This window comes from Engystomops pustulosus, chromosome 1 (genome assembly GCF_040894005.1).
Source record: "Engystomops pustulosus chromosome 1, aEngPut4.maternal, whole genome shotgun sequence".
Taxonomy (NCBI): Eukaryota; Metazoa; Chordata; class Amphibia; order Anura; family Leptodactylidae; genus Engystomops; species Engystomops pustulosus.
In genome coordinates this window covers 40,986,391-41,008,821 of record NC_092411.1, presented here as the reverse complement: position 1 = coordinate 41,008,821, position 22,431 = coordinate 40,986,391, and the positions used below count along the sequence as shown (strand labels likewise).

Sequence of the window (22,431 nt, the reverse complement as noted above, 5' to 3'; positions counted from 1 at the left end):
GCTCTGGATTCGGGTCCGGCCGGGATTTAATAAGGTAGTTCTTCCGCCGTCCACCAGGTGGCGCTGCTGCGCTGAAAGTAAACTCATCGCGCCGGAATGCACCGAGCTGGACCAGGTGAAGGTAAGCGGTCCTTATGCGACACATTTTCGGTTTTTAAATGCGGCGGTTTTTCCGAATACGTCGGGTTTTCGTTCGGCCACGCCCCCCGATTTCCGTCGCGCGCATGCCAGCGCCGATGCGCCACAATCCGATCGCGTGCGCCAAAATCCCGGGCCAATTTAAGTACAAGCGGCGCAAAACGGAAATATTCGGGTAACACGTCGGGAAAACGCGAATCGGGCCCTTAATAAATGACCCCCAATGTCTCTTCACCTGGAAAGGAAAAGGCATAAAAGTGCATGCAGAATGTCCATACCTAAAAGGAAGGCATTAAGTGCAATATAATAATAAGTCAATAAAGTAGCAACTTTTCCTTGGAGTTGGCAAAAGTCTCACAGAAGGTCTTTAATAGCAAAGTCCATCTTCTGGGTACAGCCCTTGATGTGGGGAAAAGTGCAATAAAAGAAGCAAAGGGTCTCCTCTATGTGTAGAGGGACAGAGTCATTTGTAGGAATCTCTGCTGTGGCAGAGGAAGGGGTGCTATCATAGCACATGCCAGTGGGCAGTTCAAGGAGAGTCTCTTGACTGAGATAAATAAGCGTGAGAGTCCCAGGAAAGTCTCTGGCTCTATAGGGTTAGCGGGCGCTCAGCCCAAATGGGAGTAGCAGAAATAAATATACATATGTACAATAAGCACAGTGCCTGGTAAGGCTTTCAGCCCATCAGGGGTTACTCAGTATCTTCTTCGGTGGTAAGTACTTCGGTGTCAGAAAAGCGTACCTGCCTCCTCCTTCTGTGTGACACCAGTTGATACTCCTGCAGGTACGCAGGAGCTTTACCTTTTGTCTCCCTTTGAGACCTCCGAAGTTCCGGCTGGGAGAAGATAACAACCTCCTCATCGTCCTCCTCTGAGTCAGGCGCTGGAGTCGGAGTCTCAGCTGCCTCTGATGCCTCAGGGGCTGCAGACTATGGAGCCGGATCATCCTCCACAGGTAGCAGTATTGGAGACTGCGGTGGGGATGATGGTCTCTCCGGGGTACCTCTTACTGGAGTGAAAACAACAAAACAGAGTTGAGGCACAGTCACAAGTTCTAAGAAACTGGGGGTAGGTGAACACAAGGAGGTCTGTAAGTTGGGGGTCGAGGTGAGAGGTGTGGACATATTGGCAAAAGGACGAAGACATCTCTTCAGCCGGTTCCTATGTACCCGGAGTAGTGGACGGCCTCTTCTTGAAATCTTGTAGACTTCAGGGGAGAGACTGTCCCTAACTAGGTATGGCTCACGCTCCCAACGCCCATCTAGCTTACTGGTGGGATGGTTGTTGCACAGCCACACTCGATCTCCTGGGGCAAGAGGCTCAGCACAGGCATTACGATCGAAGTCCCTTTTTTGTTTCTCTCGGGCCTCTTCCAACCGCAGATCCACAACTTCTCTGGCATCCGCCAGGCGCCTCTGGTGTTCGTGAACCCAGTCAGTCTGGGGGAGTAAAGACTGGGAATCAGAGGGCTCCATGTCCCAGGTCATATCCGCAGGTAGATGGCCGTGCCTCCTGAACATCAGATAATACGGGGTGTATCCTGGGGAGCAATGAGTAGTGTTGTTGTACAGGTACACTAATTCGGGCAACAGTTTTGGCCAGTCAGCCCTTTTTGCAGGGGTCAGAGTCCTCAGCATGTTGATTAGAGTCTGATTCATCTTTTCGCAAAGCCCGTTGCCTTGGGGATGGTAGGCTGTGGTCCTCAGCTTTTTACAGCCATATAGAGTGCACAGTTCTTGGAAAACTTGGGACTCAAATGCTGTTCCTTGGTCCGTAAGGATCTGGTCCGGACAGCCATAGGGGAGGATGAAGCTCTTCCACAGGGCCGTTGCGGTGGTCATTGCAGATAGGTCTCTGACGGGTACTGCAACCACAAATTTGGTATAGTGGTCGATGATTGTAAGAGCATAAGTGTGACCGGATCTGCTGGGCTCCAACTTCACATGATCCAATGCCAGGATCTCTAAGGGACGTTGGCTCACAATGGGATGTAGAGGGGCCCTTTGATTGTGCCGCTCTCCTCGAGCGATGGCGCAGGCTGGGCACTCTCGACACCAGGCTTCGATGTCAGGCTTAATGTTGACCCAGTAGAAGTGCCTTCGGAGGGTTGCTTCAGTCTTCTGAGCGCCAAAGTGTCCGGTACATATCCAGTACTATCTTGGCGTCCCTCCTGGGAATCACAATTTGATACAGCCGGTCATAAGTGATAGGGTCCAGTGTTCTTCTCTTTAGCAGACCCTGATGCATGTTCAGAGTCTTTCTCTGGCGCCACAATTGAGACAGTTCTCCATCAGCTCTTCTGCGGCGGATTCTTTCAGGCACTCGCCCACTAGAGAGATAGTCCATTACTTCTCCTATGGCGCGGCTATCAGCCTGAAGACTTATCCAGAGGTCCTTTTCCGCGGGGGGCTCTGACTCTTCTTGAGGAGTAGCTGGCGCTGCCTCTGACGGTAAGGAGTAAACTCTCTGGGCATCTTGACGCACAAATCGGGCATAGAACGCTGGCATCTCCACATCTTCCCACTGAGCATCCGTGGAGGGTCCCTCCTACTGGTCAGGGAGACGGGACAGAGCGTCGGTGTTGTCATTGGTCTTACCAGCCCGGTACTTGATGGTAAAGTTGAAGTTGGCAAGTCTGGAGGCCCACCGTTGTTCCAGTGCCCCAAGACGAGCGGTGTTCAGATGCGCCAAGGGATTATTGTCTGTGAAGACAGTGAAGAAGGATGCAGCCAGGTAGTCCTTGAACTTTTCGGTCACAGCCCAGACTAACGCCAGAAACTCCAACTTGAAGGAACTGTAGTTCTGGTCGTTTTGCTCCGGTTCTCGGAGGGAACGGCTGGCGTAGGCTATGACCCTTTCAGTTCCGTTTTGGAGCTGGGATAGTACCGCCCCTAGGCCTTGCTTGCTGGCATCGGTGTATAGGGTGAAAGGCAGATTGTAGTCTGGATATCCCAACACCGGAGGCTCAGTCAACCGTTGCTTGAGCATCTGGAAGGCAGCTTCTCGTTCAGCTGTCCACTCAATGGATACTCGGGAACGTTGGCTCTCTTTTGGTAGGCCCCTTAGGAGTTCTTGCAGGGGAGCCGTCAGCTGGGCAAACTTCGGGATAAAACGCCTGTAATAACTGGCAAATCCCAGGAAGCTTTTGATGTCCCGTATGGTTGATGGGGTAGGCCAGTCGTGGACAGCTGCAATCTTCTCTGGATCTGGCTCAATTCCATGAGCGCTCACCACATGTCCCAGGTACTTGACGATAGGTTGTAGCAGGTGGCACTTGGATGGCTTGACCTTCAACCCATGTTGGATCAGGAAGACTTCAGCCAGATGGTGGAGGTGGTCTTCATAAGTCTTAGAGTAGATGATGATGTCGTCCAAATATAGCAGGACGGTCTCGAAGTTGCGATGACCCAAACATCTCTCCATCAGCCGTTGAAATGTGCCTGTTGCGTTGCATAGCCCGAACGGCATGTTGTTGAACTCGAACAGGCCCATTGGGGTGGTGAAAGCCGTCTTCTCTCTGTCTTCCGGCGCCATGGCCACTTGCCAGTAGCCACTGGTCAGATCCAGGGTAGAGAAGTAGGCAGCTGACCCTAGGGCTGCGAGGGATTCCTCGATTCGAGGCAGAGGATAGGCATCCTTGTGGGTGATATTGTTGATCTTCCTATAGGCAACACAGAATCGAAGGGTTCCATCCTTCTTTTTCACAAGGACCAGCGGGGCAGCCCATGGGCTGTGACTCTCCCGGATAACGTTGGCTGTCTTCATCTCGTGTACCAGCTTTTTCACCTCTTGGTAGCGGGCTGGAGGTATGGGCCGGTATCGCTCCTTGATAGGGGGATGAGAGCCAGTAGGGATGGTATGTTGGATCAGGGTAGTCTGCCCAAAATCCAGTGGGTGTTTGCTGAAGGCCTGGTGGTGTTTCATAACGACATCCAGGACACCTTGTACTTGGTCTGCAAGAGTAAAATCGTTGTCTCCAATATTGAGCTCAAGCCACCAGGATTGCTCGGCAGGCTCACCTTCAGCACTTTGCTTCAGTTCCAACTGTTGGGAGGCAGACAGAGACGTTTCCACCAAGTCTTCTGGATGGATGCTGAAGAGAGTGGCTACGGCTTGGTACTTTCTCAGATCCACTGGGGAGTCTCCCACATTTAGTAGTCGAATGGGTACCTGTCCTCGGGATACAGTGACTAGGCTCCTGGCAGCTAGAATGGGCAGGTCTTCATCAGCTGGTAGAGGTTCTACTATCGCCTGGTAGTCTTGACCTTGGACGCCCATGCAGGCTCGACACCATACTAACGTCTCAGTCCCAGGTTGAAGGCGGACAGGTTGGGGATCCTTGATCCGGGCTCTGCAGATTTCTCCATTAGGGCCAGCAAACTTTTGTTGCGCAGCTAGAACCTGCATAGTCTCCTGAATTACCTTCCGGGAACCGTTGGACACTGTTGGCAGGGAGTCGTGGAGAGCCTTCAGCACTTCAGGGTAGCCGTTGCGGAGGACATTGGTACCCAGTACCAGAGAGAAGTTACCGTTTTCGGGCACTCGTGCCACCACTACGCCCTGTCTGGTTAACTCAGAGTCTCCAATGGTTAGCGTGGGCTCCCAGTAGCCGCGGATGGGTACGGGTTTTCCGTTCGTAGCAATAATGTTCAAATAAGCCTTGGGAGGCTGGACTAAGGATGCTCCTCCTCGGCATTTCTTGAAGGCAGCACTCCGGAGGGTGGTCACTTGAGAGCCGGTATCAATTATGGCCGGTAGGGTAACTCCGTTGATGGTTACATGAACCATGGGGTGAGTCCCCACGAACCGGGGCATCCAGTTGGCATCTTGGGGACTTACAGGTTCTTCCCTTGGAGGTCGTCCCTTAGCTCCAAGGGTTTATCGTTTAACTGACGACATCCATCCTTTTCATGCCCATATTTACGGCAGTAGCTGCACCGCTGGCGGGGTTCCTTCTGACTCCAGGTGCTTAACCACTTCACTTCTCTTGGGCGCTGTTTGGCCGGGGAGTCACGAGGGGTAGCTGACCGTACAGAGTTCTCTGGGGGCTTTCTTCCTCATAGCGGAGACAGTCACTTCCAACTGGGTCAACCGATCGAGAATTTTATGCAGGGTGTCCGCCAGATTAGTGACCTGTCCTGCTAAGCCAGCAACTTCCGTAGCCGCAGGAGTAGGTGATGTCGACTGCGTTGGATGGCAAGCTAGAGCAGATTCCTCCATTTCCATGGATTCAGGCTCTTTCTGCGGTCCAGTAGGCGGTCGGTCCCCTAATATGTCAATGGCAATTTCCTTAAACTCAAGAAAGGAGGCCTGGGCATGTTGAGAAGAGATGATCTTTAGTTGACACCTTTGATTTCTATCAACAAGTCCATTAATGAATTGTTCCCTCAGAGGTTTCAGCATCTTTGGGATCAAGACGGGTTATGGCCTTCCATGTCTCCTGTAGGGAGAGGGCAAAGTCTCGGAGGGACTCTTGGGGCTTCTGTCTTTTCCCGAAGAATTGTTGCTTCAACTCTGAGGCAGTACACTTGTCAAAGGTATTGCGCAGCCTATCAAGAATTTGTACCACATTCTGACGCTGTTCTCGGGGCCAAGACTTGACTTCCCGGAGAGCGGGTCCTTTCAACTGCCCGGTTAGGATGCCCACTTTCTGTTCCTCTGTGAACGGGTACAGGGCGAAGGTGGCTAACAACTTGTCTCTGAATTCAGGGAGAGTATGTGATTCTCCCTCTTAGTGGGGTAACCAGGGGGCCCCCAGATAGTAGGGCATAGTCAGAGGCATCATGGTGGGGGTCCCAGGGATCCTGGCTGTAGCAGGGGTGAACGGACTCTCTGGAGGGCTTAACATGCTCCGGTACCCTGAGGAGGGACCAGGGGACGGGACCTGCTCCAGTCCCGTGTCTTCGTCCTGGGCGGACATGACTGGCCTAGCTGAGGGAAGTCTGTAGGGTTACACAATGTCCGTTGCTATGGGCGATGGCTAGAATGGGACGTGGGCACTTTAAGACACAGTCACTATTCCCTGGGAGGTGAGCCAATAACCTAGCATCGGAAACAATCTCTACCCCCCTTTAACTTCCCCAGCGGTACTCACTCAGGATCAGCCGCGGTGACAGGACAGCTCCGGTGCATGAAAGACTCCGTTCCCAATGTCCGGCAGGCAGCAGGGGCTCGGTGATGCTCAGCGGTGTTCTTCTCCAGTCGCAGGACACGTGCGCCGGAACTCCGGAAGAGGCGCACGTTGCTGGCAGGCTTCAGGCGCGGCCTGCGCCGAAATCCAAGATGGCCGATTAACCCTCTTCGTTGCCAGCCGCACACGCTCCAGCTCCTCCTCCACGGTACTTCGCGCCACTCGCGCCGGGGGCGGAGCCTAATGAGTTCCCGCCAGTGAGGATTTGGCAGGCTGGAAATACTTCAGGCGCAGTAGCGCCGAATGTAGCAGAGCTGACAAAGTTCTTTGCAGGGGTTAACCTCTTGATTGCTGGAGCAGAGCTCGACAGCACGTGGCAGCAGTATAACACAGTTCAAAGTAGTAATGCACACAATCACTTGGGCCTAAACCCGGATGGCAGCAGGCTTAGGCAGCACAGTCTTTGCAATAAATGGAAGTCTATAGTGGTTCGTGCTGCCACTTGCAACATCCCCCACCGGGGCCTAGCCTTTTCTCGGGGCCTGGAGTCAGCCGGGGCCCGCAGTACCTGAGTGGCTGGCAGTTGCGGCCTAGGCACGCTAGTGTCACGGTGCTTGGTATGGGGAACCGAAGGGCTGTCCTACAGCCTGGCAGGTGTCCAGCAGGGTGGTGTTGGCAAGAAATGATGAGGGAGAGGCTGCTATAGCGGTTCTCCCTGGGGCAACCCTTTGGTGTCTAGAGTATGAGTCTCTGTGTGGTGTACAGGGTGCCTGTGATGGTGGCAGCCGTAGTAGCAGGGACCAGCCGGAGGCAAACGTTGAACAAAAACAACTTACAGTTCTTTATTGGAACCGACAGGAACATCAGCAACGTGCCTTAACAGGATGGTGGAATGCTGGAGATGTAGTTGGAGGGAGCCACAGGATGTAGATCATTAGCCTGGATGCAAAGGGCAGGCTGGGAGATAGCTGTGTCCTAATAGGATGCTTCAGCTTTATCCTGGATTGCTTCAGGTATCACCCTTAAAGGTAGGATGATACCCCTTTCCTCACTAACTAGCTATTAGCTCCACTCTTCAGGCAGGGAGCTGGTTCACCTGCTCTTGGTCTGGTGTGCTAGCTGCACAGACTCCTCTGAGTCTCTAATCTGAGAGAGTGAACTCTCTCCTCACACTGCACCCTCTTCTGAGAGAGAACTCACTTCTTCTCCTTCTAGAAGTTTCCTGAACAGGGATCTTGTTACTCCCACTGGTCAGGTGGTGGCTACTCCTCCAATTACATCTCAGCTCACAGAAACAGAGTGTAACACATGTGATTGGCTGACACATATGACATCACACAAAACAATTAACTCCTGCCTTACCAGGCAGGTTCTACCACTGCAGTGTTCCCCTGTGTCCTATAAGGACTATGTAGTGACATGCTGTGGGGCTAGTCAGACCCTACACAGGCTGCAAGCTACATGGTGGGACGTATTCGCAAACACGGCTCTGCCTTGCATCGGCGAGGGTGTTGCAGGGGCACCTTTACTTACCCAGTACGCTGAGTTCACTGAAAGTGCATTGTCCGATGAGAAATGCTGCAATTCACTAAGATTATGCACCCAATATCCTGCATGTGCCGCTCAGGTCCGACAGAGTTCACCTTCTTCTTCCTGGTGCATGTAAGTGCATTGTCTTGCGACACCATTTGAATGTTAAATCCCACGCTCAGTCCGAATCACTCAGATCGTCCGACGGCTCCCCCCCAAATTTGTGTCGCATGGAAGCCAGTGCAGCTGCGCCACAATCCCAGCGCAAACACTTCTTAAATACCTGTCGCAGCCCTGCAATCTCCGAAACAGGCGAACAGTCAGACAAAAGTGTGATCGTCACGGATCACACTTTTGTCTGACTGTTCGCCTGTTTCGGAGATTGAGTCCCATTGTACCTCCTAGTAGTTGGTCTACTTTGTTGCATAACAATATAGAATTTTTTTTGTCTACCTGGCTATTTCTTAAGACGCCACGCCCCTTACTCAAACAAGTAGTAAAACCACCTAAAAATGGGCTATTTGTGGCGCACAGCATTTCAGGTCCAAAATTGTTTTCATTAATTTGTTGCACTAAAAGTGGTTGTGCAGTAATTCCACTCACTTTTAACAGTTGATAAAACCATACCTGACTCCCTGCCAGCAAACGGAACGGAGTCCCTGGTGTCATCATTATCATTATCTCCTCACTGCTTTGCTAGATTTTCCTCCTTCCTACCTCAAGCAGACATGAACTGACAGAGATTTGCTTGGAGCACGGGGTCAGTTCACATCTACATGAGGAAGAGCTAGCAGAGCAGAGAGTAGATAATGATGATGATGATTGCAGCCTTGTAACAGACACCCCCATTACTCAATAAAGTTTGCTGGCAGGAGCCAGATAAAATGTTATATACTTTTAAAAGTAAGTGGAAACAGTAATGTTAATGACTTAAAATAGTCATAAAATGTGAAAGATAACAGAGGCTTTACTTACCTCTCTCCTACCCCCAGTCTGTTGCAGCACCCCTCAACAATGCCATTGGCCTCTGTTTGTACACAAAGGCTTTAGTGGATCTGTCATGACCACAGTGTCTGATTCTAGCCTCTTTACTGCCTGAGGATAAAACTAAAATGCCCCCCCCCATAGATATGGCATATACAGCTAGACACCCCCTCAAAGATAGTATATACAGGAAGGATCCCCCCATAATTAATATGTACATTCAGGTACATACCATAGGTATAATGTACAGGAAGGATCCCCTCCCCTATAGGTAGTATATACAGGCAGGATCCCCTTCCCCATAGGTAGTATATACAGGCAGGATCCCCTCCCCCATAGGTAGTATATACAGGCAGGATCCCCTTCCCCATAGGTAGTATATACAGGCAGGATCCCCTCCCCCATAGGTAGTATATACAGGCAGGATCCCTCCCCCATAGGTAGTATATACAGGCAGGATCCCCTTCCCCATAGGTAGTATATACAGGCAGGATCCCCTTCCCCATAGGTAGTATATACAGGCAGGATCCCCTCCCCCATAGATAGTATATACAGGCAGGATCCCCTTCCCCATAGGTAGTATATACAGGCAGGATCCCCTTCCCCATAGGTAGTATATACAGGCAGACGGAAGGGTCTATACTGCACCGTTCTGTCAATTACATTGGTGTCTTAAAGATGTATTTGTTATTGATTTTCTAGTAGAACTGACTTAATAGCATTTGGGAGGTCCGTACTACTGGAGATCTGCCGCACCCCTCAGGGGTTCACAGCCTGCTGCTTGAGGCAGGATTTTCATCCCGGCCTCACGGCAGATGTGCCCTGTCTGTAGTCTTAGGCCGCTTGTCCATCAGCGAGTTCGCTCCAACAAAGAATCATAATAATCTTTATTTATATAGCGCCATCATATCTGTAGTGCTGTACAATGGGGACATAAAATAAAATAAGACAATACAAGTAAAACATGGTCATATGGAGACAATAGGAGTGAGGTCATGCTTTCTGTATGGTGGTATTTAAAGGGGGTGCCCAGGGTTTTAAAAAACACAGCTGCTTTCTTGAGAACTGGTTCTATTTTGGAACTGGACGTCACCCAGTGAACCTGGCTTGGCTATTTTTCACCATGTGTATGGGGTTTCAATGACAGGGAAATGCAGGTTTATAGAACAAAACATCTAGATGGGGCTTTTCGAAGCCCCTCCTGTGCACTTCCCAGTAGATGCCACATAACTCTGGGACTGGGACCAAGTGGATGACAATTCTTTAACCTGTGCCCACGTGTAAGGCGGCAATCGGACAAAGAAATGTGATGACTGTGTTGATTCTATTTCCTGCCTCCTCTGTCATACGAACTGATTATATATCACTAACAACACTTAGTGCACTTGTGGGATTTACTGGACAGAACCAAGAATCGCAGAACTGAACGGAAATGCTAGGTTCAGTCCAATAATTATCAGACCAAAATGAGATTTATACAGGCCTGGGATAGGATGCAGCATTCCCCTCTATAGTCTATATCCTCCACTTTTTAGTGTGTCAGGTTGATGAGGCCCCCTGACACTGCGGTCCCCATAGCAGCTGCTATGGCTGCTACCACTGTAGTTATGCCCCTGCTAATGGCCACAATCCTGAGGAACCCCTTGAACTGCCTTCCGTGTATAGTATCACCAGCTCAAGTAACCATAATGCAGGTAATATAATAGTGAGGATCATTGTGTAATAAAGAACAAGTTGTGATTGTGAATCCTCTGGACGAGGTGTGCTGTAACATTACAATCCTTCTAAAGTAAATCACATGACAATGTCAAAGACTACTGTTCCATATACAGGAGCACCGGAGCCACAGCACTTCCTCCTGCCATGTCAAGTCTATGCAACTCAGATCTTACTACCAAGTATTTATCTTACCTTTGCAAACGTGTTTTATAATCCTAATCAGATGAAAGCAATGTCTTCTGCACCCTTGAAAAACACATAAAAGTTGGGACATTGATGAAAAAGTTAAGGTAAACTGCTTTAAAAATATAAAATGAAAAAACGCATCACAAAACATATTGGGGCACATTTACTAAGGTTCCGCAGCCGCAAATCCGTCGGGTTTTTCCCGAATATTTCCGCTTTGCGCTGCATTTCACGGGATTGTGGCGCACGCGATCGATTTTTGGCGCCGACTTTCGCGCGACAGAAATCGGGGGGCGTGGCCACCGGACAACCCGAAGGATTCGGAAAAACCGCAGAATTTAAAAAGCCATTTGTGTCGCCAGATCAAGCACTCACATACACCAGAAAAAAGCAGGTGAACTCCGGCGGACCTCGGGGCAGCAGCGACACCTGGTGAATATCGGCGCACGGACCTTAGTGAATCCCGGCAGAACCCGAATCAGCGTCGGAGAACCCACCGCTGGATCGCGACTGGACCAGGTAAGTAAATGTGCCCCATTGTGGCACATTTACTCACCCGGTCCTAATGAATTCACGAAAGTGCATTGTCTGACGATCATGCACTGTGCCGAGATTCACTAAAATCGTGCGCCCTGCATGTGTTGCCTCCCCACTCAGGTCTGACAGAGTTCACCATCTTCCTCCTTTCTCCATGGAAACGCATGTGCGTTCGGGCCGAGGACCTCCCCCTGTGCGCTAGCGTCGCGTTATGAACGGACGCCTAGCGGTACATGTGACCACGGCCTAAGTGCTTGATCTTGCAACACAATTTGAAAGTTAAATCCTGCGCTCAGTCCGAATCAGTCGGATCGTCCGACGGCCCGACTCCGATTTCTGACACATGAAAGCCAGCGGCGCTGCTCCACAATCCGATCGCGTGCAACACAATCCCCAGTTAAATACCAGCCCGAGCAGCGCAAATCCCGAAAATGTTTCCAAAGCTGACGAAAGTGCGACCGCGGACCCTTAGTAAATAAGCCCCATTGAGAATCAATTAGAAGTTTGTGTGCTCTTTAAAAATGCAACACAAAGGCAAAAACGCAACATAGAGACCGGAGGGCGGTAAACACATGGATTCAAATGGAAAAGGGACAGGAGCGTCTTTCAAACGCGTCAAAAACATGACACATGGTGTGAACGAGGCCTCAGCCTGTAACTTACTGCAGTTTTTGGACATGTGGCTGTACTGGTGCACACTACCACATTGTATTTCATTATTATTACTTTTCTCATTGATTTCAATTTATGTAAGCTCACACAGAAGAATCTAAAGAATGTTGTAAAATGTATTAAGATCAATCCATATATGAATCTGGTATAATGTGATACCTGTAGTAATATATATCTGGTAGTGCCTATATACCATTACAGGCTCCTACTACACAGGTAGCTGCTCCTAGTCAGGTCTTGTGGCTCTCCGCCTCTCACAGGTGGCTTCTCATTATCCACATAGGATGACTATTGTATAAAGTCTGTGCAAAGGGGATGGAAGGGGTTTGACACCTTGTGGTCCATTACAGGACCTTGCAGCCATGTCTGAGAACAGCTGGAGCTCTGGAAACGTCCCTGTAACCTCCATGGCCTGCTCTGGTAACTGAGGCAAAGTTTTAGGACCAAGATGAAATAACAGCTCGACTGCCACCCATCAGCTCTGTCTTACTATACAATTGTGCAGTATCCTACAACACGTAGGTTTTAATACTGGCACAAAGTGTAAACCAAGATTTCATACAATGAACTGGAGGCCATCGCAGTTGAGAGGAGGAAGGTAAAGTAGAATGGTTCATGTTTGTAAGACTTAGGGTGATGTCACACATAGCGTTTTTAGTCCGTTTTTAGTTTTCAGATCGTAAAAAAAGGAATGCATTAAAAAACGCATCCGTTTTTCAAAAATGGATGCGTTTTTTACAATCTGAAAACTAAAGTCTCAAAAACGGCCTAAAAATGCCATGTGTGACATCACCCTAAGGGTGAAGACACACATGGCGTTTTTGGGCCGTTTTTACTAAGTGTGTTTTCAGATCGTAAAAAAAGAATGCGTTAAAAAACGCATGCGTTTTTGTCCGTTTTTCTGAATTTGCGCAAATAAAAACGGACAAAAACGGATGCGTTTTTTAACACGTGTTTTTTACGATCTGAAAACGCACTTAGTAAAAACGGCCCAAAAACGCCATGTGTGTCTTCACCCTTAGGCCGCCGCCACACGTGGCGCTTTTGTCTGCGCACGCAAACGCAGACAAAGTCGCGCCCACCAGGGCGGGCCTTGGCCCCATCGCATCGCCGTTTAAATTAACGCGAAACACCGGTGGCTTGGTCCCGATCGCAGGCGTTTCCATAGAAACGCCGATGCGATCGGGCCGAGTCCCGCCCCGGTGGGCGCGACTTTGTCTGCGTTTGCGTTTGCAAGCCCAGACAAAAGCGCCACGTGCGGCGGCGGCCTAAGGGTGAAGACACACGCGGCGTTTTTAGCCCGTTTTTGGGCCGTTTTTAGTTAGTGCGTTTTCAGATCATTAAAAACGCATGCGTATTTTGAAACCGCATGCGTTTTTGTCAGTTTTTTCGAATTTGCGCAATTAAATACTGACAAACGGATGCGTTTTTTAACGCATGCGTTTTTAACTATTTAACCACGTCAGTTTTTTCTGTTTTTATCTGTTTTTCCCAATTACCATAATTCTCATAATTGGGGAAAAACGGACAAAAATGGATGCGTTTTCAAAAAAATTATTGATGCGTTTTGAAAAAAGCATAAGTTTTTTAATGGACTGCTTAAAAATTGCCCCAAAACGGGATCAAAACGCCACATGTGCCGCCGGTCTAATGCTTTCCACACTAATCACTTGGTTTGCCACGGTTCACTTGGTATGCCAGAAAAAATGTGCCAATTTTTTAACCCGTTTTGGCCCGTTTTTAAACGCATACGTTTTTTTGAAAAGCATCCGTTTTTGACCAGTTTTAATTAAGATAATTGGTAAAACCTGTCAACGCATGCGATTTTCAAAAACGGGAAGCTCATTTGCATAATGGTGAACATATTTTCACGAACGTATTTCCATTGGGCGGACATACGTTTGGCGCCATGCAGAGGAGGAGGGTTGACCCCTCCCCTCTCCATAGAGATACACGGCGCACGTTTTTGTAACATGGGGACAAGATGGGACATGTACCACCGTACCACTCCGTGCGCCCATTGCAAACTTGTGGCCGTATACGCGTCCCCCAATGGTCATGTGAATGTGCCCGAAGACTGAATTTAATCGGAGGGTGCAGTCACACCTGGCTTTTGCAATGTTTTGTTACATGTTACAATGAATGCGTTTCTGCAGTGCATTCAAAAGCGCACCACAAACATTGAATGTGGATGAATTGGGAGGTGGTAGCCCCCCCTTTACATGGTACCACTGTGCTAAACACTGCATTTAACTATCCAGTTACTTTTGATCAAATTGATATTCAGGTTTGTTGGATTCTGCTGTATATTTTGTTTAAAATTTGGCAAGAGAACCAAGCAACACCCAGACAAGTGTCCATTTCACTAGAACAAGACACCTGCACCACACGTGCCAGAATCGGACAGTCCCACTTGGCATCTAGCTCCATCCTTCTATGTTGGGCAGAATACCTGGGGCTTGGCCTGATACCATATACATTTCCATTGAAATGCATGTGATTGGTAAGTAGCACCCCGTATTTTGCATTGTGTACCTGCAAAACACTGAGAGCTCATTACAGGTCGCATGTGTTTCAATGGAACCGACTATATGCTCAGGGCGAGCCCCGTCCACTTGCATTTGCATTGTGTTTCTAACCTCAATGAAAATGCAATGTGTGAATCAACCCTGAGGTTTAGACAATGTGGACTGAAAATACCAACCAGTAATGTAGAGAAATTTAGTCAAGACCTGTGTAGTCCAGCGCTGTTTAGTGTAGTAGTGTACTGCACTTTAGTATTTGTTGCAATGTACATAATGGGGCACACTTACTAACGAAGTGTGTATAGTGCAAAGTGCGCCAGATTCTGGATTTCTGGCGCCCGTTCTTCATGAATTTGGAGCTCCCTGCACTACTCCGACTGAGTGCACCACTTTTTTGCACCACTTTTTTTGGTTCACCTTTAACATGGGGCATGCAAAAAAATTCTGTCGGACTTTGCATGTTGAATCTGGTGCACGGTCCAACTAAGCATCGGAACGCCCCCTAATTTGTCGCATGATGCCTAGTGCAGCCGCGCCACTAAAGGGTGCCTTAAAGAACGTGCAAAGTCCAATGGAAAACTGGTGCAAGGGCCTTCGTAATTGTGTCCCAATGCACTACGGGTCACTATACAGTGCAGTGTAAGCTGTGTTCTGGTGTAAGATCTTAGTTATATGCAGAGATGGGCGCTGCACCCTTGTACGACTGTCACTTAGTATACAGTTAGACTGCGACCACACATGCCGCCAGCATTGCGTATCATAACGTAACCCTAGTGTACAGAGGGAGGGCATTTTTTAAAATTTCTTTGCCTTGCCATCTTTTTTGTGAGCTGAGTTTACTGATACCATTTTGGCGATTGTATGACCTTTTGATCACTTTTTATAATTTTTTTTGTATAACAAAATAGCGAAAAGTGGCATTTCGGATGTTTGGATGCTATTTTCTGTTACAGGGTTTTACTTGGGGAATATCAGAACTAAAGTGTACTAAAGTGTATAGGGAATTTACTATAGAGCTGTAAAAGTGTGCCACTGGCACACAGTTACAAATCTACAGCAATGACAGGTCCTGCAGTATTATAAAGACTGGATGTCATGCCAACTGATCGTCACTCCCCGATGACATCACTGGGAGTGACGATCAAAGCCAATATGGTGGCTTCAACGCACTGGCAGTTTTGCCCACTGTAGTCAAAATGTGAACACCCCAATGCCATCACACACTGCTTCATGTGCATAACTCTCCCTTTGAGACTTGCTGCCCTTCTTGCAGTGTGCCATGTAGGCTTACAAACTAAATTTTCTGGGGATAGGATCTTTGCACTTATTAGATTAAAAAAAATATGGACAATAGTTGGCATAGTGCTATAGGAAGCTGTCATCAGGTTTACTTGTGAAGCTCTGGGGACAGGTTCCTTCTAAGATGGACCCCAGTGCAAAGTCTGTGCAAGCCCCCCCCCCCCCCCCCCCATCTAAGCCTCTTGGACAGGTATAAAGAGCACCTGATGCCCCCCTCAAGTTACACCCCTGGTAAGTTTTGCAGCAGATATATAAAGAATAATAAACCCTTCCATAGTTTACTATTCTTGCAGAATAATATGGATTGTCCTTTTGTAGTTTAGGATTTATGTAGCATACCTTGCAGAGTTGTAGGTAAATACTATGCACTACTTAGGATTTCTTTAGTACACTAACCCCTGCACTCTTAGTATTACTCTGTATTATATAGTACAGTGTACTAGTGCAGTTATGCTGGTGTTTTATGTCTGTATTATACTCTAATCTTGCACAATATATTCCTAATGTGACATAAGACTTCAGCTATTAGGAGAGGTGTGAGAAGGGAAGGCAAGGTGCGGCTAGATGCCACCTGGGAAAGTTGCCAGTCAGCTGCTGTGACCCTGGTCCTCTGGTTCACACATGTGACCTGACAAAGCTGTGCACAGGGTGTACTTTGTATCAGCTGAGACCTGAGAGACATCTGCTGGAAAGTGTGCACTGCCAGTACCTGCTCCTCAGGTCTCTGCGCCCTCCTGGCACATGCACACCCTCCTGGCACATGCACACCCTCCTCATTATTGGATCACATGCCAGTCCTCAGCCCACACACCCTGATCCTGCCCTCACTCCTCCTGCTCTCTGCACACTTGGCATTGTACCTCTTTGCTGCTCACAGATCCAGGTCTCCCAGGCAGCTCCTGCAGAAGTTTGTGAGTGTGACCCGCATGCTGCTCTCTGGAGACCCAGCAGATGCAGCAGGTGACCCCTGGAGACAGGGCACTGCCATCACCTCTGGCTATGAGATGGGAGAGGTACAGATGTGCCACACTGTCTACCCCTGGCACTCCAACCACTGTGGAGAGCTCAGTGCTGGACAGCTCCTCACCTGGATTGACACCACAGCCTGTCTGGCAGGTAAGAGTTTTGTCTATACAGCTTCATAGATATGTAAATGTTTGGGGTGTTGTCCTGTTGCAAGGTGTGGGGATATTAAACAAGTTATGAATTGGGTCTCTAGACGTGGTTATACACTCAAACTTAACGTAGTGGTCTAAGATTAGAAGTTTCTTTTCTTGCTGAACACAGCGCCCCCATTATCTATTGGCCGAATTTGGTATTGCACTTAAGAAATAGTCTGCAGTTGTCTAATTTTTATCACATTAGACATCTAAGGATCAATGTACTGTCTGAGCAGGGACAATGGGAATGATATTACAACCTGTAGTATTTTAGTAATTGACTTGTGGTTTGGGTTTGGTGCTATAAATCAGTCAAAACACAGTTTTTTGTGTTTAAGAAGTGTTACATGAGTTAATTTGGTCAATGTAATACATGGTGTGTGTTCTTGTAGATCTCCAAAGTTGAGTTCTTCTACAAGTGGTAAGAATACATTTGCAATTTGTATTTTTATCTTAATTGGGTCCATTGTATCTAAATCTAAGCTTGCCAGTATATTATCACACAAATTAGTCATATCAATTTATGTCGATAACATCTTCATAGACTTAATAGTTTTTCCAGGGTTACAGACCTAATTCGTCATGTGTGTTGGTGCTCTGACCATTTCTACTTGTGGACCTATTAAAGGAGAATGAATGCAGAGCACAATGACTTCTTGTTCCGACTACACAAGATTTGTAGCCTGTTACCATGGTGACCCATGGGTTTGCATAAAATCTCTAGTTTAAAACTGTAGGAAATATTTAATCAGGTTCCTAATTTATTTTATTTTAGATGTATTATGGCTCTTTCTGTGGGAAATTTTACAGTTGGCAAGTTGTCAAATTTGAAAATAATTTGTCAAAAAAATGCAATTAATTAAAAAAAAATACAGGCAGTCCCCGGGTTACGTACAAGATTGGTTCCATAAGTTTGTTCTTAAGTTGAATTTGTATGTGAGTCGAAACAGTATATTTTATAATTGTAGTTCCAGACAAAAAATTTTTTTGCCCCAGTGACAATTGGAGTTGCAAGATTTGGACCAAGGATTATCAATAAAGCTTCATATCAGACACTTTATAGCTGATTATTGAAAGTCTGGGACTATACTTATGTATCCAGAGAGCTTCACCAGAGGGCACAGTGGGCAGAGGGGTCTGTCTTTAACTAGGGGTCATCTGTAATTCGGGTGTCCTTAAGTAGGGGACCTGTACATCTTCCTTCTAAATTTGGCATGGCCTCCAGTTGAGTGTTTGTCCTTGGTCTTTGTTGATGACACATTCGCCCAATCAATGGCACTCAGGAGGAGACTACCAGGTAGACCAGGTTCCCAAATAGTGACTCTTCTAACAGAAAGGCGAATGCTAAAGGAAAGAAATTTACTTGGCTAACCCTTATAACTGAGGTTGACCTTGAATAAGAATGGACTAATAAGTAGTGAGTTAATAAGTAGTGTATTTTGCCTTGTGATTATTGTGATCTACTGTTCTATAGAATTTGCTGTAAGTGATCCCCAATGTCTGGTGTCTTTTCTAGCGGAGAGGCATGCCGGTTTGGCCTGTGTGACTGCATCTGTGGATGACATACAGATTGAAGAGACGGCCAGGTACTGGACCTAACGTTTCCTCTTAGATCAGAACACTTAGTGTCTATAATCCTGCCAGTTGCCATTAACTGTTTATTACTGTTCAAGGTTCATCCTAGGGGGGAAAGATAAATGTCAAACACCTGTCTCATGGACAGTATAACATCACCAAGTAGATGTGCATCCAGCTAGTGTGCTCGGTCATATGCTCAGACATGGACCAGCTGCACTTGCGCTGTGTTTTGGACTGGACCCTCAGATCCTTTTGTGGACCCAGATGTAAATTTTATACTGGAATCCAGAGGTCCAGCAGAAGACAATCTAGTTGCATGGTACCAAGACCGGCTTCTGAGGAGTTAATGAAATGTAGGTCCATTAGTTTTATCTAAAGGGCGCAATCTTTAACAAATATTCAGACTAGTATCTTGTGGGAAACTCAATCCATTGAGGTAGTGATGTCACAATACAGATATACTGTGAACCAGGATAATAAGCATGGCAATATAAAACCATGACCAATCAAAAGGAAGGATAATTCCCATTGCCCACGTTATATACAAAGTGATGTCATAATTCTCCTAATGTCAGTAAATGGAGAGTAGGAAAGAACTATTACTCAATGATGATTAAGCACATGGATCATCCACACAGTGACGTCACAAAAGAGCTAATAAACTGTAACAACAAGTGACAGCATAACAAGAATGATGTATAGCACATGTTTTATTGCAGGGGTCAGGAACCTTTTTGGTTGAGAGAGCCATGAACGCCACATATTTTAAAATGTTATTTTGTAAGAGCCGTACCATATGCACATGCCTCCCAGTAGAAAGGATTATTCCAGCACATGCCCCCAAGTAGATAGGTAGCTACAGTACACGCTCCCAGTATATAGGTAGCCACAGCACACGCCTCCCAGTAGGCAGCTAGCCACAGCACACGCCTCCCAGTAGGCAGCTAGCCACAGCACACGCCTCCCAGTAGGCAGCTAGCCACAGCACACGCCTCCCAGTAGGCAGCTAGCCACAGCACACGCCTCCCAGTAGGCAGCTAGCCACAGCACACGCCTCCCAGTAGGCAGCTAGCCACAGCACACGCCTCCCAGTAGGCAGCTAGCCACAGCACACGCCTCCCAGTAGGCAGCTAGCCACAGCACACGCCTCCCAGTAGGCAGCTAGCCACAGCACACGCCTCCCAGTAGGCAGCTAGCCACAGCACACGCCTCCCAGTAGGCAGCTAGCCACAGCACACGCCTCCCAGTAGGCAGCTAGCCACAGCACACGCCTCCCAGTAGGCAGCTAGCCACAGCACACGCCTCCCAGTAGGCAGCTAGCCACAGCACACGCCTCCCAGTAGACAGCTAGCCACAGCACACGCCTCCCAGTAGACAGCTAGCCACAGCACACGCCTCCCAGTAGACAGCTAGCCACAGCAAAAAATAAAAAGAATATTCACTTGCAGCCAACTCCTCATGACTCCCACGCTCTTCTCTTTGACTCAGGCTTAGACGATGGCGGCAATGGTGCCTGGGTCGTACAAAGGACATAGGCAGTGGCAACATCGCAGTGTCCAGTGATCGGTCTAAGAGACACACAGCAGCCATCGCTATTTATTAAAGATTTGTCTGAGAGCCAGATGCAGCCAACAAAAGAGCCACATCTGGCTCCCGAGCCATAGGTTCCCTACCCCTGTTTTATTGGATAATGCAGTAGCACAACGATAGAAGAGCCAACTCTGAATACATACTGGACTGTCATAGTATAGGGATGCTAAACCATTCTGTCACTGTACCAAGGACTTACCAGTCCTTTTGTAGTGTTCAAATGGACCTCTGCACCGCAACAGTTACATATTTATTATAGGCCAAGGACTAGATCAGTGGTGGCTAACCTATGGCACTGGTGCCAGAGGTGGCACTCAGAGCCCTTTCTGTGGGCACTCAGGCCATCACCAGAGATGACTCCAGGTATCTTCCTGCAGTCCCAGACAACCCAGGACTTTCTGTGCACAGAGCTATTTTAAAGTGACAGCTGTACCTGGGACTATTTTCTGCTTTATTGGTGTCCTCAGGTGCTGGTATCAATGAAAACTGTGACAGAGAAGGGAGTATAAATCACAAATTAAATTTCTGTGTTGGCACTTTGCGATAAATAAGCGGGTCTTTGTTGTAGTTTGGGCACTCGATCTCTACAAGGTTTGCCATCATTGGACTAGATGTTCTCTCCTGCCATATCAAGCAATGACCTTTAATTTATGAGGTCTGAACATTTTTAAGAGCACAAATACACTTAAAAAAGATCCATTTAAATGCAGTTAATCCCAATATTCAGCCTCTTTTCCATACCACATTCACAGGGTGGTGATCTGGACTGGCTTTTACCATTTTCGGGAGCATCTGTATACACAGACGCACTGCTTAATGTGTGTCCAGTACACACATGGGTCATGACTAAAATAGCATCATTCAATGGAGAATATGAAAAAACGATAGATGGTATCGGAGCAGATGTTATCAGGGCAGACTGGTCTGGTCACACCTCAATTGCTAGATTTTGTGACACTATATCAATAAAAATTATTTTTTTGTAAAGTGAAGCTTTCCATTTTTCTGTGCATCAGTTATTATGAGCCGTAACATAAATGCAAATCCTTGTGTTTACACCTATTCTCTGGTTAGTCTCTACACCCGACATTGGTTCTTTATAACTGATGAAAATGGGTGAAAATGGCCATTCTAAATATTACACTAGGAGAGCCTCCAATATCTGCTAGAGTTTGAGTAATTTTTCACCTTTGCTAGACCTGGCTCCTGTTATACTAGAATTAGTAGAGGTCCTTTACTTTCCAGGTATTAAAGTACAAGATGGCCTTAAGGTGATACTGTCGCAGGGAGCAGTCCTGTGGTTTTCCCATGCTGTCATTATTGTCTATATTTAGTTGTCAGACTCCGTGATGCTGTCAGGAATTTTATTAGGAGATCATATGAAGTGTTCACCCCTCCTGCCATTGGTTCTCCTTCTGCAGGATTATAGGACCCTGGCAGGGAAGAGAGGAAACCTTCTCTCTGGCCTCTCTGAGCTGTGGCCTATTTTCAGTACAAGAACCTTCTCTATCTTCCTGACAGGAATTGTTCTGAGTTACAAGCTAAATGAATACTTGAAATGGATGGGAACAGGAATAAGTAAATGATTTCAATGGATGTTCAGGGACATTTCCAGCACAAAAGCCTTTGGTTTATTAAGATGGATTGTGCAGCGTAGCGGGGAGTGTCGACGCCAGGAACAATCTAGGCCAATTACATGAAATGTTCGCAGGGTCTTTAGCTCGTGTGGTCTCTCATGGGTTCATTTGGTTTGATCTTTGTTAGATTTTGTCATCTTCTGACCACTTACCTGTCAGTGTAATGTACAATGACTGATTTGGATGGACCCGTCTGGGTTAGAATAGCTTTATTATAGGATACCCCTGCTGTCTTGGATGAGGTGTATCAGAATATGTCTGGGTCCTATCTATCTTTGAGAGCCCCTTCCTTCAATGTACCTTCTGTAACTAAACTCTTAGGCCCAGATACAAGTCCTATATTTCCACTTATTACAATTTATTTGTATACTCCCGAATTGAAATGTATTTTTGCACTATAATGCCGGTTTTGTTTCGTTTACCCAATTGACATGGAATTAAGTTATTGCTTTTTCAGTCAAAAATCTAAATTTGGGCAAAAATGTACTTACTTTCAAAATACCAGGGACCCAGGTGGATGAAGTAAAACACCTTATGCTGAACCCAGGGTGTAAGGTATAGCGACTATTCATGTTTAAAGGGGTTGTCCGCTTTAAGCAAATAATTGATCTTGTTTGTGTAATGAAAAGTTATACAGTTTTCCAATAAACATTTCTTCATAAAGGTTTTCTAGATCTCTGCTTGCTGCCATTCAAGTGTAAACTTCATTGTATTCATCATTTGTCATGTGATGTCACACAGGTGCAC

At 47.3% G+C, this 22,431-nt stretch overlaps 1 protein-coding gene across 4 annotated transcripts in view; it reads left to right on the top strand.

Annotated features, from left to right (window-relative positions):
* The first annotated feature begins 12,225 nt into the window (after positions 1-12,225).
* ACOT12 (acyl-CoA thioesterase 12) overlaps positions 12,226-22,431 on the top strand; it is a 39,452-nt gene continuing 29,246 nt past the window's right edge. The window contains exons 1-3 of one of the 4 annotated variants that reach the window (XM_072139208.1): positions 12,226-12,493; positions 16,597-16,835; positions 18,396-18,465. In XM_072139208.1, the coding sequence (XP_071995309.1) occupies positions 12,459-12,493; positions 16,597-16,835; positions 18,396-18,465 (344 nt within the window). In that variant the 5' untranslated portion in view covers positions 12,226-12,458. Of the gene's footprint in view, positions 12,494-16,400; positions 16,836-18,395; positions 18,466-22,431 lie in introns of those variants that run through there. The other 3 variants (XM_072139216.1, XM_072139199.1, XM_072139225.1) reach the window with 3 other exon arrangements.